The 16,889-nt window shown below is 45.2% G+C and overlaps 3 protein-coding genes across 5 annotated transcripts; all 3 read right to left on the bottom strand.

The window, feature by feature from the left end:
* Positions 1-167: 167 nt before the first annotated feature.
* LOC119137051 (ETS translocation variant 3-like protein) lies at positions 168-1,754 on the bottom strand. Its single transcript, XM_037276033.1, has 5 exons — positions 1,672-1,754; positions 1,460-1,511; positions 1,071-1,305; positions 713-848; positions 168-560 (listed from the first exon to the last, which is right to left on the bottom strand). The coding sequence occupies exons 1-5, from the start codon at positions 1,750-1,752 to the stop codon at positions 318-320; spliced, it is 747 nt and encodes a 248-aa protein (XP_037131928.1). The 5' UTR covers positions 1,753-1,754; the 3' UTR covers positions 168-317.
* Positions 1,755-3,949: 2,195 nt separating this feature from the next.
* Positions 3,950-10,507, bottom strand: pip4p1a (phosphatidylinositol-4,5-bisphosphate 4-phosphatase 1a). Of its 2 annotated transcripts, none has more exons than XM_037276596.1 (7): positions 10,240-10,507; positions 8,786-8,979; positions 8,384-8,490; positions 8,207-8,312; positions 7,902-7,954; positions 7,386-7,476; positions 3,950-4,380 (listed from the first exon to the last, which is right to left on the bottom strand). In XM_037276596.1, exons 1-7 carry the CDS (start codon positions 10,355-10,357, stop codon positions 4,339-4,341), a joined length of 711 nt encoding a protein of 236 aa, XP_037132491.1. In that variant the 5' UTR covers positions 10,358-10,507; the 3' UTR covers positions 3,950-4,338. The 2 variants fall into 2 exon arrangements, with proteins under 2 accessions (XP_037132491.1, XP_037132490.1); XM_037276595.1 differs by lacking the exon at positions 3,950-4,380 and adding an exon at positions 4,922-6,769 and having other exon boundaries at positions 10,240-10,504.
* Positions 10,508-11,182: 675 nt separating this feature from the next.
* On the bottom strand, positions 11,183-15,806 carry twsg1a (twisted gastrulation BMP signaling modulator 1a). Of its 2 annotated transcripts, none has more exons than XM_037276688.1 (5): positions 15,537-15,806; positions 14,777-14,924; positions 12,660-12,759; positions 12,275-12,535; positions 11,183-12,153 (listed from the first exon to the last, which is right to left on the bottom strand). In XM_037276688.1, exons 2-5 carry the CDS (start codon positions 14,909-14,911, stop codon positions 11,972-11,974), a joined length of 678 nt encoding a protein of 225 aa, XP_037132583.1. In that variant the 5' UTR covers positions 14,912-14,924; positions 15,537-15,806; the 3' UTR covers positions 11,183-11,971. The 2 variants fall into 2 exon arrangements, with proteins under 2 accessions (XP_037132583.1, XP_037132582.1); XM_037276687.1 differs by having other exon boundaries at positions 14,777-14,943; positions 15,537-15,803.
* Between the last annotated feature and the right edge of the window lie 1,083 nt (positions 15,807-16,889).

Here is a 16,889-nt window from a genome sequence, read left to right as displayed (position 1 = left end):
ACATTCAACATTGTCTTAAACTTCAATTATTTTGTATTAATTCATAAAAAAAAAAAAAAGGGACTGCTTCACAACGTCAATAAAACAAATCAAGGTCTTCAGTGGGTACATTAAAACCCCATATAATCAAAACCAAAAGAAAACATTGGAATACATCACTTATTTATTTTAGCACAACAAAATACACAAGCACACACTCACACACATCCACACACACACATTTAAGCGTGCCACATTGTTAATGCAGTCTCCTTAGTGGGAGTGCAAAAAGTGATAAATCTACAAAAATAATTTTGGACAACTTTGTGACGCTCATGTTAAAGCTCTCCATCCTCTGGTGGAGTTTGCTTCCCAAGCCTCAGACGACTGAGGTGGTCTCGCCAAGCGACGAATGGTGAGGAGGTTTGGGGAAGAGACAACGGTGGGGCAAAAGGATGATGAAATTGAGAACAATGAGGAAGGCAGCATGGTGGCAGTAGCAGGTGAGGCCAGGATGCCTGGATTGGAAGGTCGCCCACGCCGGGGAGGACGGAGAAGGCAAGAGGGCGGCTCTGGAGCATCTGGAGGACCAAACAGATGGAATGAGGAATTACCCACCAAAGATGCGCATCAGTCACGACAGGGGACAGAAAAAAAATCGATACAGCAGTATCGCACTGCAATCTTTTACATTCTAAGTGCATGTGCATGCGTCAGATGATGTAATGAAGACCTGATGACAAGATGGCGGCAGGCAGTGAGAAGATGGCGGCAGGTGGACGTTGAGCAGGACGAGTTTGCTGAAGTTGAACTTGTACGTGAATCGCTTGCCTTTGGTCTTGTGCAGAATGCGCTTGTTGTAATAGTATCTACATCATACAGTCAAATGTGACCAAGTCATCCATTTTGCACCATGACGCCAGACGTACTTCCGGGCGGCTTTCTCCGATGGCGTCGTTAGGAAACGAAGCCTTCTACCAAATGTCCTTTGACTGAAGTCGTTTTCAGGTGACGTCACGTCAAACGATTGACTTTGTGCCGCCCAGAAGTACTTTGCCACCTTTCATTTATAATCTCTTTAGTCGCCTTACCTCAGCGCCCGACTCAGCTTGTCGTAGTTCATGTGCGGCTTTCCCTTCCTCTCGCCCCACAGCCGGGCCAGCCGCTCGGGGTCGTGGATGACGAACTCGCCCCACTCGCCCCCCCAGCCGATGGCGTCGCCCCGGCCGCCTCCGCCCAGCAGCTCCAGCAGGAAGTGCCACAGCTGCACCTGACGAGAGCCCGCAGACCACGCCGGCTTGTAAGCCCAGTCGGGAAACGCCACCGCTGCCGGGAACACAAATTGTGCCTCGCTTACAACTCACATGTGCTAGAGTCACAACGGTAGCATATTTCAGTCTATATGCAGAGGCCGACGTTCAATGCCTGCATTGAGCCCTTCCAAAAAGTCACATCAGTCAGTCCACAAACACACGCTTACTTCGACTCCAGCACGGTGACAAACAAGAACCGAGTGAGGCCGTGCACTGCATCTGAGGAAGGAAACAGCAGGATGTAGCAAATGTACTTTCATTTTGAACATCTCTGGCTGGATGGGACCACGTTGATGCCTCCCCTCCGATACAATTACATTCAAGCGCAGAGAACGGTCAGCGATGCGTAGTCTGAGTTAAAAAAAAAAAAAAAAGTTACCTTGATGAAGAGGACAAAGAGGATGAGGATGTGGTGGTGCGCTTTCACGAGTGAGACAAGACTGAAGGATGGATGCAGCATAATCTGAAAATCTCCTCCTGGAACACCCCCACATAGTCCCCCACCCCACCTCACCAAAACTCCCTCCTTCTTCTTCTCGTCCCACAACGAGACAGACGGTGCTGCAATTTGGATCTCTGAAGGGAACACTTGGTCCGAGAAAAACTGTGATTTCACCCCGAATGCAACAATGGACGTGGAAGGCAGCTGTGTGAGGGAGGTCAAAGTGGAGCCTCCACACTGTCCCTGAGGGCATCACTTGAATGAAATAAAAAAGAAAAGCGTGATTTCAAATTCTTCATCAAGGTCACACGCAACTTGGATGGATGGAAGAATGGACCACTTTTTTCTTTCACATTGCAAATTGGATAATCTTTCAAGCATTTTGGCTAACATTAGCAGAGCTTATCTTTAGCATAGAAACTGAATAAGGTGCCTCGATTTAGGTGGTTGCGTAACAAACAGGACGAGCCAATTGAAGCTGCGAGCTTGCTCGTCTTAGCTCCATATCCAGCACGTCAAAATATGTTTTTCAAATCAACAGACTTTATAACATTTGTAAAACAAGGAATAATCTGATGATTGACTTGACAGGCATCATTTCAGACTGCGCCTGAAGGCAACACCTGGCTAGGCTGTGGAAAATGAACAAAAGTCATCTTACAAGCGTCGTTTTAGTTATGCGCAACAAATGAAGAGATCAAACACTAAATGGAATTTCAAAACAGTAACTGCCCGTGGCAATAAACACAATCCAAATGATTACCATGTACACACACACACGCACACACGCGCGTTATATTCGTAAAGTCTTTGAGATGGAAAAGCTGACACCGGAGGCTTTCAATTCCAGTGTAAACACAAATAGTCTGCCAGACACACATCAATTATGGATGCGGCTAATTGACTTTTAGCAGCAAAGGGGTCACTTGCAAAAAAAAAAAAAACCCCAAGTCTGAAACCCAACACACCTTGATGCACACACACACGCATCTCGAGATGTCTGGCTGACAGACGTGACATCATCGCTAGTATTACTGCGGCCTCATGCATATTCACGATTCGGCATTCACGGATTCAGCTATTAGTCAATTTTTTGGGGGCGTAATTTGCGCGACCGCTCGCTTATTCAAAAAGCAAATGGATTGTTTTGCACCTTTATCCAAATTCTTTTGTCCCTTATCCTGTCCATGAAGGTTTTCCTGGGAACCAATTGTAATCTTTTTCTTGACCTCCTTGGCAGAGGTCAAAATCCTAATATTGTACCAGGAAACAAGGGATTTGTGGGCAAAATAATATCTGAGACATCATCGTCTATCCCTCAGTCGACAGTATTACTGCGACTGTGACAAACTGTCCGTGTGTGCGCTAAGTCTGGATTTGATCCGACGCTAAAAGGACTGTTTGTTTTACGGCTGACAAGCGCTCGCTTTAATCTGGCGCTTAGCCTTACGCTTCTTATCCTCATCCTGCCCTTCATCTTAATCCTATCATGTACACACACACTTGCACACACACACACACACTTTAGCCTTGCATCTTAGCCTCTACCCAATCTTGTCGTCTATCATTTCCTCTACATTTGAACACAGCACATTGTGCCCTGTGTGTGTGCGTGTGTGTTGAAGAGGATGATGTTATTGCAGAAGATGAGGGTCACACTGCAACGGGTCTTCAGGGTCAAATCGAGTTAGCGTCTAAGAGGGATGGAGGCTTTAGTGAGTGTGTGTGCGTGTGTGTGACAGAGTCAGAGTGAGTGTGAGAGAGACTGAGAGTGTGTGTGTGTGTGTGTGAGAGAGAGAGAGAGAGAGAGAGAGAGAGAGAGAGAGAGAGAGAGAGAGAGAGAGAGAGAGAGAGAGAGAGAGAGAGAGAGAGAGAGAGAGAGAGAGAGAGAGAGAGAGATTTCTGTAGTCCTTGACGAGAGCGCACTGATGATCTTTTTTTTTTTTTTAGCTAAACCAGCAACTGAATTATAGTTGATTTGCTGTGCTTTTACTGGACTGCCAATTGGAAATAATGTCCTCTTTTTTAAGTGGATGGTAATTAAAAGTTTTATCAGTTAATTGGCAAAACAAATGATTATTGAAATTTATTAGTTGCAGCACTTTTAAGACGCTTTATTTAAGACCAGCTAATTTTATTACATTGTTTTTTTAATTTGTCTTCTATACAAATAATTGCTAATTTTCTTTATTAAATATCAGCCACTTTTTTCAGGGGCTGGAACAGATGAATGACATTTTAATGGTGAAAATTGATTTGAATAAATTGAGTCACGAACTTGGTCACAGCACCGTATACATTATATTCATTCTATTATAGACTATAATGTATCTTGCATTCATGAGGGTGTGATACAGTCATTCGTCTCCATCATGAAGACAAATGACAAAGACGAAGCTCTGGCGCCCGCAGGCCAAGTCGAGAAACGAGTGAAAAATTAAGTCAATAAAAAGGAAAATAAAGAAAGAGACCTGCAGCAAGTCACAATGAAGTGTAAGTGTTTGTGTGTGTGTACCATAAAAAAAAAACACTTGATGACGTCCTTAGAAGGTTACAAAGGCTTGCTGGTGGTTTAGGTGTCTCTCGGGGGACTTGTGTGGTCTCTTAAAGCTTTTCTGCAGCCAGACATTTCATCTCTTTTGTGTCCTGGAAGGATAAAAAAAAAAAAAAAAAACAAGAGGAAAAAAAACATCCTCACAGATTCCGAAAGGTGCCCGGACAAAGAGGACTTTCCTTTTTAGAAACCTCAAAATGTTTCTTTTTTGGGTAAGTATGCAGATGTAGCATTACATTAGCCTTTTGAGCTAACAGGCTACATAGCATTTTTAGTTTTTTTGTTTTTTTTACAGATAACACACTTTCTTCATAACAGACAAACGGTGGGTTTGCAAAGCATAATATTAGCATTCAAGCTAACGCTCATAGCATTATTTTACTTCCAACACAAACTACTTTGCAGCAGACAACAAACAACAGAATTATTTTAGCATCTTTTGCATAAAATCATTTTTCAAGTAAGACAAGACAATGATTATGCGCCAAAGGATTCAAATTACTATTTGGGCCACAGCATATCATAGGGATAGCCTTATGAGCTAACATTGTAGCATTACGTATGTTAAAATAATTTTGATGGCCAGTGTGTGTGTGTGCATGGTGTTTATAAAAAAATAAAAAGCAGCCACAGTAGCATTTGACATGTCTTTATTTGGCAGCCTGCTGGTTCACATGGTCCGTTAATTACAAACTGGTCCCCAGACAGGCCGCACACAATTAACTGCTTTATTAAAACACCATCCAAATTACTGCACTGATTTGAGAACAGATAAAAAAAAAAAAACATGATTGGAAAAACAATAAAACATTAAGGCTTTTTTCTCTACCATGGTCATCAAAAATTTAGCACAAAATTTGACTGTGTAAAAATAAATAACTGTTGCAGTGTAAGGTGCTGGGTTGTGTGTGTAAGTGAGCGTGCGCATGTAAGTGTTTGTTCGTGTTGCAGGCTCATCAGGTTAGTAGCTCATCAAAAAAAAAAAAAAAACCATCATTAAATATGTAACAGAAGTAAAAACAATCACACTTTTAGTGTTCTTTTTCCGCATCCCTCCGCTCTAAGTGATTGGCTTAATCACTTCCTTTCACAGCAGCAAAATCAAAGATTATATACAGAAAAACAAAACGTTCATCGAGCGTTTGAGAATTTGCAGGGCGGTTAGCGTCGCCAGATTTAAATGATCACAGCTAAATGTGTCGCGACATCGCGGGCTCATCGGTTGTTTTGAGCGGAGTTACCATGGCAACACACTCATTACAACTTCAACAAAACAAATTGAGGGCAACGTTGCCAACTTAACAGGAATGACTTAAGCACTTAGCGACATAATTATGGTCTGGTTTAAGAATTGAGTGCTCCAGGAATTTTAATATAAAAGTTTGCAACGGAACTGACTCATCTTATGTTTTAATTGCGGTTACCATAGCGAAACATCCTTCACGATACTAATTAAGTTAAAGGTAGCCTCAAATCATACAACAAGCAAGTAGTTTCTCGTTTTGATGGTGGTTGATTGTAGTTACTGAGGCGATGTTAGAAATGGAAAGCAAGCCTCCTTTTTAGGTCCTTTTCATGAAAGTAAACAAAAGCGACATTGCTATTATGGTTAAGTCTTTTCCAATTCCCTCTTAGCTTTTGCAAAAGGCAGAGCCTTTTCCTTCCATTTGACAAAGCTCCTCCCACCCTCCTGCAGTGACCAATCAGAAAGCTTTTCACCTTCATCTCAAAATTAAAAGTAACGTCCCCCGATGGTGCGTTCACAGAAAGCAGGGATTGCAACGTTTGCTTGCACGCTTCAGAAAGCAATGTGCTATTACAGTAAATGACAAAAACAGTAGTTTTGCTTTAGACGTTATGCTAGGAATCACAAAGAAAGCTGTCGAGAGCAGCGAGAACCACTTTTTCTTGTTAGCGAGCTGCAAGGAGCATTTGGACGTCGCCATCCGGAATTTGTTGTCGCTCAAATGCTTTGTTTATACTCAAAATTCCTTCCATTAGCGTCACTTTTTGAGGAACAAAGTGGCTCCTCGGGGGTTTGCGATGGCGGGGGTATTCACGGGCGGTGTTCTACCTTCACACGCCTCAAAACATTTCAAACGTCTCCTTCATCCTTTTGACTCACAAAGACGGCGGCGGCATCAATGTCGCTGGCTTAGAAAATGCTAAATGCTTCATTCAAGGCGCGGAAATGACAAAGCGGATTTGGGAGGAAATGAGTACAGGAAGTAGCCACATGGCCAATATCGTGAAATAAATATTTCTTATCTTCTTCTTTTAAAGCCATTCATTCACCGGTCTGGCCACTCAAGTGAGGGAAGGGGGGGCTTGGGGGATCTATGCGAAGCTCTGGAGAGGCTGGCTGACCCGCATGCAGGCCCAGTAGAAGGCCCGCGCCAGGGTCACCAGCACCAGAAGCAGTAGAACGGCCCACGAGGCATAGATGCCGGGGTAAGTCTCAGCCTTCAGCCACGTGCCAGCCTAAAGAGATAAGCGGCCCATGTCAGAAAATTGACCGTGACCAAAGTTGATAGCAACAGCGAGCCGGAGACGCACCAAACAATCGTGAAAAGTTACGGCTGAAAAGACACAGCAGGTCTGCCATTTTGATCTCAAGCGGACATTTAAAAAAGTTCCTTTTGACCTTTTTTAAAGGATCTTCAAAACAAACTTATCCTGGAGCTTGAAATATTCCAACTTCTGCTGCTTAAGGATTTTGTCGAGCTCAAGTCCAATTAGCCCACCACTAGAATTCCACTTGATGATGAAACGGAGCGCACGGCAGCTGTTGCGGATCTTACAGAAAGGATTAGTGAGATGATTTGAAAGCACAACTCTATGAGAGTTGCGCAATAGGAAGACGCAGCCGGGGGAAAGAGCCAACGCAACGACTCAGCGAGTTTGTGCTCCTTTGGCGCCCTCAGCTGGTCATTTAACGTTGCATAAAGTTATTTTCCATTGGTTTAGTTTTTCCTGAATCAAATCTCATGAGACTGGAACAAATGTTTGTATGTATGCCAGTTCAAAAAGGCACAAACAGAGTCTACAATCAAAATACAATAGAAACTTTGCCGTGTTGCGTCGTCATTTTACTCACAATCAGACCAGCAGTGGAGATACAGAACAGCAAGCAGAGCAGAAAACACCACAAGCTCCGCCTTCTGGGATACCGCTGACCAATGGAGGAGCTGCGAGGGAGGGCGACAAAGAAGTTGAGGATGGTTGCAAAAATCATTGTCCCATTATTATTCAAAAATATGATTGTTGTTGCACTAAAGCAATAAAAGGATCTTATCTGTGCAAAACAGATATTTGGATGGTAAGCAAAAAAAACCCCCCAGACTTTTCAATAATGGGCTGAAAATAATGCGGCATTCAAATTCATTCTGAAATTCCGCGCGTTGCACAAATTAAAGTGCAGCAAAAGGTCAGCTAATGTTGCTGTTATAAGAGCCTGACAGTTGACTTCACAAGGATGCACAGCATACACATTCATTGTACTGTGTGAATTAAAAAAAAAAAAACACCATTAGAAATATATAAACGTGTCAGACTTAAACTCAACTTTCCCAGAAAGACTCAAAGTTCCCAGAAAAGAATGCTAAGTACTCACACTTTCCTGCAATGCGGGCATCTGGCCAGCGTGCGGTCCGTGAACTCGGTCCACTGCAAGCACAACAGTCCCACAATCAGTTTTCACAAGTTCGGATTGCATCTTTTCTTGGGAATTTCACATGTGTCCTATTGTTTCCATTATATGTTAAAGAAAATAAATTGCAGCTATTTTTCCAAACACAATATTGCAAATTATTCAATTATATTTTTATCATAGAGGCTTTTGATGCTACGCTAACTCGCATAACGCAGCGAACGGGAATGAAAGCGTTTGAAAGACAAGTGGCTGGGCGGGCGGCGTACCAGGAAGGTGTTGCTGCAATGACCGCAGGAGACGCGGGCCCCGGTGGGCTGCGGATCCGGACTAGCCGGGCCAGGATGGACGGGACCAAGGTTGATTATGCGCTTACTGCAAGCACACGCTTGAAAATGAGCAAAGTGACACAGCGCAAGCGGTAGAGTGCGTCATGTTGCGAGTACCAGTAGGGCCTGGGACACGCGATCCGCTGGGACGTAACTTTGCAGATGAGCAGGCAGTTGCACGGACAGCGGACGTACTTCTTCCCCGCCGGAGCGTTCTTGATGGGCTGCGCGCACAAAGGAACACCTCACTTCACTTGAACATCCAAATCGTAAGCGCGTCGAGCCAAAGCGCATTGACGACTCAATTCAGGTTCACTTGTTTTGCTTTTAGTTGCTTCCCCCCCCCCCCCCCCCCCCCCAGTGGTAGTGAATGAGTTAAGAATGAAATTCAAGTGTGTACACTTAGTGAAGGTTTTGCAATGGCGACAGTCTGAGCCTGGATGGATTATTTGACTTGACATTATTCTCAATGAAACCAAAAGGGCGCATAAGCCGCATGTGTGTTTTTTTTAAACGTACCGTGGCCTCATTACACACACCGCACTTGACCACGTGCTGGTGGATTTTGCCCTCCACCGAGATGAGACTCTGGCAAACCCGGCAGCTGATGACGGGCGCGCTGCCGCTTTCGGGCGAAGTGAGGGGCGAGTACGGAGGCGGGTCCTCGCCCAGGAGAACTGAGGGCTGCGCAGGACTGGGGAAGGGTGGGAAGCCTGAAGAGGGGAAAACATTTTCCAAGTCATTTCCCACATATGCATTTAAAAATTGTTTGATTGAATCAAAAACATGATCAAATAGTTGATTGGAAAGTCGTAATTGGCCATTTTATGCATTGCACATCCAACCAGCATCCTCATACTGCTGGTGCATTATTATTCATATACTCGCAACACCACAACTTGGTTCTTGATTGATTGCTAATAAATTATCATTAAGTTTTGTATTTATTTGTGTAAAACTAGATTTTTCCTCTCAAAAATAAGATTGTTTGACAAGTTTTCTTGATGTAAAATTATTTTTTTCCTTTTACAACTTATTTCTTTGCTCTTGTGAAAAAGAGTTCTTATAAACTGGTGTAAAATTGGATTTGTCTCGTAAACAAGAGTGACAAACAATGGTTTTAGTGCAAACGGATTACAAAGAAAAAAAGGCGTCCAAGTTCCCATGAGAAGTGACCTATTTATGATTAACAAGCTAATAAGATTTGGTCTCGAGTTCTGCTTTGTGAAAGCAGCTTTTGCAAGGAAAACACTCAAGGAATGCTGGGAGGGAACTCCAAGCTGCAGACGTGCTTGAAATGCATTACATTAAACATTACATGGACGTGACATGGCATTTGAACGCAACTCCTCTGTAATCGACGTCTCATTGGCCAGAGCTCTAAAACCAGATTTTAAGACGTTAAACATTACATGGACGTGACATGGCATTTGAACGCAACTCCTCCATAATCGACGTTTCATTGGCCAGAGCTCTAATGGACCCGCCCTCTGCCGTCTTCCGATTGGCTGCAGGACGTGTCAAACTAAACAGGTGTTTCGCTTTTGCTAACCAATGAACCACCACAATGACCTTAATTGTGTTCGCGTTAAATGACAATATGTACTTAAAACACGACCAGTATATTTTAGATGAATTGCAACACAACTGTAGTGATGATAAGGCTCAAATGTGACGCTTAGGTAGCAATATGGGATGATAAGCAGCAGCACTATTTCGCGTGCTATCACAACAGAGTTGCTAGGCTGGAGCGATGCGTTCAGGTTTTTAGAGAAAATATGTATAATTAAAACAATAAATTCAGTCACCCCTGCGGACGACGTAGACAGAACGCCGGCGTTCTCCCCCGGGGTACACACAAGCACGACAGGCCGGTACTCCGTCACTGTCACAGCGCCGAGCTAGCTGTTAGCATCAGGCTAGACAGGGCGGAGGATAGTGAGCGCGAAGGCGGCGACAAGGCGGCTACTCACTCTGCGGCTTGCCAGCCACTCCGTAGGGCGCCGAGCTGGGCGACAGGCCGCCGTTGCCGCTGCCCAGGGCGCCATCGCCCAAATCGGACAGGAGCGGGGACCTCTCGCCGTCCGCCATGCCGAGAGCGACCGCGTGAGAGAGAGAGAGAGAGAGAGAGAGCTTGGCGCGGAGGGAGGGAGGGTAGGGAGAGAGCGAGACGAGGTGCGCTTGATTGCTTGAGTGTGATGTATTGTTGTATCGGAAATGCAAGCGTCACGTGACCACGCTGCCGAGGTGACGGCGCGTGTGCATGCGCACCAGTCCTACTTTTGTCAATGTATTTCATCTTTAAATGACTAAACTTTCCATAAAGCGGTTCGCTATACTGTAAAACCGGTCTATTTCTTCCTATACTAATACGGGGTTTTCTTCGACATCTACACTCCAGTCAAGTTCTGTAATCATTTTACGAGTCAAGTGACGTGGGCTGCGCCCGCAACGTTCGTCCACTAGGTGGCTCTAAAACACTAAAAAAGAAAGGATATTCTCCGTCTCTGGGGTAGCCTGCAGCTCAGCTTCTAACCCGACGAACAAGCACTAAAGAAAGTGAATAGATCGCTAATTTAATGAAATGTCCCGTGAGCAGATAACTCATTCAGCTGTCAAAATATTTGGTGTACATTATAATATAGAACTCGGGCCCAAAAATTAATTATAGGGACTATTCTCTGGGATTATAAATTTATGTTTTAAGGGCAAAACGTCATTCTTCAATGACCACAAGAGGGGCCCATGGAGCGCCTGCAACAAAAGATGGTTTGTGGGCTGGTTGGCACAGAGCAACTTTCTCCTTTTCTCTGCTTGTGGAACACCTGCGAGCCCAGAAAGACAGCCTTGTTTGTGCGGGAAATGATGCCTTTCCTGTCGCTAAGTTTAGTGTACGCACGCTCACACACGCGGGTATACTTTCTCTCTGCGTCTCTTGAAGTCCACGTCACCAAAAGGTTTTATTTTGGTGGGAGAAATGGAAGGATTGGAGCATGTAAAAATACATTAGACATCATATAGTATCAAATACACCTCGAGTCAAAATAAACACGAATAGAAAACTATACAGTGGCAGACAACAGCAGACTAAAAACATTTGCAGGGACTGATGGCAATGGCGGGATTACCGAGCAGTTGACAGAAACCAATGCAAGTCAACCAACGTTGCCTTTTACGTGGAAAAAACACAGGAGTGTTGCATTGTCTTTGATGCACAGACCCAGCCAGATTCGCGCATCGGAGCCATACAAGAAAGCAGCGGAATTGATCTCCATTTGTCTTTTATAAAGAGATGCCGCAAGATTCCTGCATCGGTGTGGTAACAAAATATCCAGTTTTTGTTTTTTTTACCCTTTTTTACATCCGCGCTGTGAGAAGTAACGGTTGCGGACTAAACTTTGAAAATGTCCCCCCCCCTGGCCTTTATTAATGCTCTGAAGAGACGGAAAATTGCCAGGGCCTGGCGGAGGATTTTCGGCCTGTTTAGGATCGTTTTCATCATAACAGAGGGGAGAAGCGACGCGGGTGTCGAAACAGGATTGCTTTGAGTCGGTTGGCAAATGCTGGCTTAGCTCGGTCCGATCAATTTTGAGCGCCGGTGCCGTGAACATAAAAGAGCGACACTGAAAAGGCAGAAAACGGCAGTGTGAGAGGGGGGTTGTAGTCCCGTGGAGCAGTTCAGGGACAGGGCCGGACAGGGCAGGCTCAGAAGAGGCAGTTCATGCACTTGACGGCTTTGCTGCCGTAGTCGACGCACTCGGGCCCGATGCACTGGCAACAGGCGTTGTGGAACCAGCGGTACTTAGAGCCGCCCATGGACTCGCAGTACAGCTTGCACTGGCGGATGGACACGCAGTCGTCAAAGTACACCACCGTGCACATGTTCTCTGCGGGAGAAAAAGGCGAGACCATTTATTTTTTGGGGCAACAAACCTCATGGGCTCAAGCTTCCCACATCTGTAATCATTTTGTTGATACATATTTCCTCATGAGATGCAAATTTCTCGCCTTGCGCGTCATAGCTGGCGTGGATGCTGTTGGCGGGCACCGAGACGTTGCGGTGCGGGCCGTCCAGCGACTCCAGGAAGGAGACCAGGTTCTCGTGGTGGGACAGCTCCTCGGCCACGGGGAAGGAGACCACCATCATGTTGACGGGCGCGTCGCCCTCAGTGAGGGCGCGGAAGAGCGACGGGATGGGCCGGTGTAGCTCCTCCACCGTGCTCTTGGACGTGGCCGGAGAGTCGCTGTAGTTCTTGGGGTTGCACATTCCTGGGCAGCAGCAGCAGCAAAGCATCCAGTGATACCACTAACTTTACACGTCTTTTCAAACAAATGATCAGGTCATTTTGAGCACACTCTCTGCCCTCGGCGGAGTCATGGGCGCGTGGCTCACCTACGCAGTCGCAGCACTCCTCCCACAGGTGGCCCAGGCACAGCATGCACTCCTTGCAGCACGAACAGTTGCCGTCGGTAGGGCGGCACTGGCACAGCTCCTGTGTGATCAATCACAAAATACATTGTGACTCATCAAACAAATAAATACGTATCACTGGGGGTTAGTCATCTTTCCAGGTCCCAAATGCTGGTTCAATTAGCTTTTAGTCATGAGTTGAGGGGGAAACATCTTTGTTCTGGGGATACAAACATTCGCCGTTGTAGCGTATGTGGGGGGGAGGGATGTCTACTTAGGTTGGCTGCTGCTTTGTTTGAATGTTGACACGTTGAACTCTGGGCTTGCCCATATGTGATGGTGGAGTAAAGAGCATGATTTGAATTGTGAGTCCATTCCCAACATTGAGTGGTTGGCTTCAGCTCTGAGCCTCAACTTGCTCTGCCTGTTCTGTCTTTGCATGTTTGTTTTCATTCCTCAACACTCTACAAGTCTCCAAATATGGAACAATGCTTCTGCAGCTTTGTGCAACAGCATGGGGCGGAGTCGGGGGCCGGAGGAGGGGAAAGTGGAGCCATGTTCTCTTCCCCAGGTGTTCCCCCCACTTCTTTCTCCCGCCTCCCTCATAGCGGTGACCTTGACTCGGAGGAATGTGCTCTCTGTTCCGCCTCGGGTAAGAAAGAAAGCAAGAGGGGGGGAGGTAGGGGTGCACTTTGGGGGTGGTGCTGAAATATTCCGGAAGGTTCACCCACTTTTTCGATCCCGCCTTTCTAACAGGCTCCGACCGAGCTTCTATTTTGATTGAATTATCGTTGAGCAAACTGATAGAAGGTTGACTCGATATAGTTTTCCACCTTTACAGATCCTGTCGGAAGAATAACGGAAGCACGGCGGCACTTAAGTTCACGTCGTATTTCACAATAAAAGCCCCAAAAGTAGCCCAAGAAAGTGCATTCTCTTCAGGGTTTTCAAAATAAATGAACCAAAAAGTCAAGAACGCCAACTAAAATCTTGCCGGATTTTACCGTAACACGCCAATGAAAGCTGGCGCTGTCTCGGAAGTGTTTTTTATTTGGCCTCGCGAGGCGTCTGGACCGCAGCTGCGAGCGAGCGGGCGGCGTAACGAGGCATCGAGCCCTTGCGCCTCTTGACAGCTAGCAAGTTGGTGTCAGCGAGGTCGCGCAGGCTGCCTCGCTGGCCGATGACTCATCGGGCACAAGGAAAAAAAAAAGAGAGAGAGAAAGAAGCGAGGGGAAAAGCCACCTGGAAGCAGCGAGGGCGGAAAGCGGGGCGGGCGGCAGATGTTTTGGGTTGCGACTCAAGTGAATCCAGAGGCCAAACAAGCCGCTGACCGATTCAATTAGCGCGAGCACTAACGTGGCGCCTGACTATTTTTAACATCTAAATATTTATAAAGCCAACCATGGGAAAATGTTCAACATTTGCCATTGCAATTTCATGTGCGATCATTTTCTCAAAGGAATACAAATGCACACAAAAACAATCTGACATATTTTCTTGTTCTAATATTATCATTATGACAAGCCTCTATCATCCACAGTACGGACTCTCACGCAAACGCTCTCCAAAACACGCAATGCACGCGTCTATCTCTGCAACACGCACGCACGCATGCACGCAAGCAGGCATAAGTTGATTGTGAGTGAATTCGATGTGACGGATGGAGGAAAGCCAAGCGGACAGCTCATGCGGCAACATCACATTTCAGTCTGGGTCCCATCATGCACTGGCGCACACATGTGGCACAAAAGGAAGTGAGCTTGGATCAAAAGTCCGCCCTGCAACTTATTGCAGGCTCCAAACTCCCGACGCGGCCGGCAGATGTTGGCACGGCTACTTTGCCACTCTTTTTTTGCCGCCGAATGAAGTCATAAGGTGACCTCTGGAGTTACGTCCACTCAAAGTTACGTTTGGAAGGCAAGAACAGAAAGGATCAGATTTTGCCTCTTACTTATGGATGCCGGGACGGGTGTTTGCCGTCTAACACCTGACACTTACTTCTGTCAGCCTGTTGCTTCACAAGCAAAACAGACGCTACCAATTTTCCACATTCCGAGGTCGTATCAGAGCCTAAAGCAGCGAGCGGGATGCCCGTTTACCTGGATCAGGCACTTGCTGACGTCGCTGGCGCACAGAGCTTTGTTGCAGCCCGAGGTGAGAGACAGCGTGGAGAGGAGGGTGACAAGGAGCGTGGCGGCGGCAGAGGCGGGACGGATCAGCTGACCAGGCCTCATCCTGATGGCTCACCTGCACGGCACAGGAACACCTACCATCACGGGCGGGAGAACCATCAAAAGGTTTGGTGGGTGGACAAAAAGGGTGGACAGACAGATAGATGGCCAGATGTGTAATCCGGGCCGTACTTTGCCGTGGCGTGGCCTAACTTGGATGGACAGATCACAGACAGACACGGTTTAATGAATTGTAAATAAATGGGAGTTTCAACTGGACTGAATTTGTGATTAGTGATTTTACACTGTCCCTGAAAGCAACACCAGACTCAGTGTATATATGTAGAAATTGACTCGATTTGGAGATTGATAGAAATTAAATTCAACTTTCAAGAACAATTGTTTCAGACGGTCACTAAAGGCAACACAAGAGTATTAAGAGCTGAAGACAAGGTCATGGGAGTAGAAGAACTAGAATAGTGGTGGAATGAGGCGAAGAAGAAAAGGAACAACAAACATCTGGCAACATCTTCAGTCTCGCCGATTTCCACGCAAACATGTTCGTTTTCTTTCTTTTTCACTCATTTCCCCACTCAAACATAAAACTAATCAAATCCCCGCATATTTGTTTTCATTCTCACACACAACGTGCGTTCGAAACGAGTCTTTAAAACGGCAGAAAACTCACCAGGATGCGCTGAGAAGTCTTTTCTTTTCGAGTGGTTCGGGTTCGGTTCGGACAGTGTATGTGTGTGTGTGCGGGCTAACACGGGGCGTCAGTCACAAGCCTTAAAGGCACACGCTCCATTTTGGTCCTTGGCTCCCACGCGTGGACTCGACGAGGAGGAGGAGGAAGAAGAGGGCGGTGGGGGAGGTCTAAGGCGATTAGTGGGTGTCACTAGTACCGTGCCTAACAACAAGTTGTGAAGAATCGGAACTAAAAACAGCACCATTGTTATTGTCGCCCCCTCCCGCCTTTTTTGTCTTCGGGCGACCTGCTGTGACGTCACATCACCCGCTGGGCAATTTAAATCCACTTCCGATGACGTCTGATCACGATATCCGTTTGCTTTTTCATTTGTGGTCATTTTACTTCCTCGACGGGGAATATAAGTCAGAATTGGTTGTGTATTTTATATAATGTATTTTGTTATTTTATTTCCAATTTATAATACGAGTCATGCCATAATTCAGTACTGAGCTTTGCGCACCGCCTGCTGGGGAAAACGTTTACTGCAAATTGACTGGACGTGCTTGGAACTCGGACTTTATATTTTTACGTCATTTATAAAATAGCTCTATTTTAAATGAGGACATATTATAATTATTAAATGTTTAGATCACAATAAAAGTATGCACGCAAGTGAATATAAAAATAGGCATTTTAAAATGTCCCCATTCATTCCATATTGTAAATGAAACTTTCCAGGATAATTCCAGAAATACTTCATAACTGATTTCTACTTAAAACAGTAAGAATAATTTTAAAATATTGAAACTAAATATCATTATTTTCCTATTCATTTATTTTTCCATAAACACATTTGAATATATATATTTAAAAAAATACTTCATTCCAATTTTGATTCAAGGTTTTTCTGTATTCTCTCTCTTAAAGGTTGGTTTAAAAAACTTCCCGAAAAACAAAAGGAAAATCACAGCACAATCAAACTTCAGTTTCACAACAAATAAAATTTATTCAATTATATATTACAAGTATGTACAGGTCTTGTAACAAGTAAATATCAAAATAGACGTTTTTTAGAACTATCGTTCATCAAAAGGCATTATGTTGAAAAAATAGCTTCTTGCTGTGATCTCACGTTGAAACTGTTTAAGTTTTGTCTTCTTTTTAAAACACCCTCACTCTCCTCTATGGACTCGAACGCACACGCGGGATGGCACGCACGCGCACAAACACACACAAGGTGAGTACATATGGGAAGAAAAAAAGATTGGGGCGGCGAAAAAGGCATGCACAGTGTCAAATTGTGTAAGGCAGTGGTTCTTAACCGGGGGTGCGAGAATGCTTCCGAGGATA

The sequence above is a fragment of the Syngnathus acus genome, chromosome 17 (genome assembly GCF_901709675.1).
Source record: "Syngnathus acus chromosome 17, fSynAcu1.2, whole genome shotgun sequence".
Classification (NCBI taxonomy): domain Eukaryota; kingdom Metazoa; phylum Chordata; class Actinopteri; order Syngnathiformes; family Syngnathidae; genus Syngnathus; species Syngnathus acus.
Note: the sequence above shows the minus strand (reverse complement) of the source record. Positions and strands in the feature narration are given on the sequence as shown.

Excerpts from the sequence above, each read along its gene's own strand:
- LOC119137051 (XM_037276033.1), bottom strand. The coding sequence starts at position 1,752 with ATGCTGCATCCATCCTTCAGTCTTGTCTCACTCGTGAAAGCGCACCAC. Across the intron at positions 849-1,070 it reads AAGCTGAGTCGGGCGCTGAG|ATACTATTACAACAAGCGCA; the intron begins GTAAGGCGACTA and ends TGTATGATGTAG. Across the intron at positions 561-712 it reads TGCCGCCATCTTGTCATCAG|ATGCTCCAGAGCCGCCCTCT; the intron begins GTCTTCATTACA and ends TTGGTCCTCCAG.
- pip4p1a (XM_037276595.1), bottom strand. The coding sequence starts at position 10,357 with ATGGCGGACGGCGAGAGGTCCCCGCTCCTGTCCGATTTGGGCGATGGC. Across the intron at positions 8,980-10,239 it reads AGTGGCTGGCAAGCCGCAGA|GCTTCCCACCCTTCCCCAGT; the intron begins GTGAGTAGCCGC and ends TCCCCTCTTCAG. Across the intron at positions 7,955-8,206 it reads ATTGCAGCAACACCTTCCTG|TGGACCGAGTTCACGGACCG; the intron begins GTACGCCGCCCG and ends TTGTGCTTGCAG.
- twsg1a (XM_037276688.1), bottom strand. The coding sequence starts at position 14,911 with ATGAGGCCTGGTCAGCTGATCCGTCCCGCCTCTGCCGCCGCCACGCTC. Across the intron at positions 12,760-14,776 it reads TCAGCAAGTGCCTGATCCAG|GAGCTGTGCCAGTGCCGCCC; the intron begins GTAAACGGGCAT and ends TTGATCACACAG. Across the intron at positions 12,154-12,274 it reads CGCCAGCTATGACGCGCAAG|AGAACATGTGCACGGTGGTG; the intron begins GCGAGAAATTTG and ends TTTCTCCCGCAG.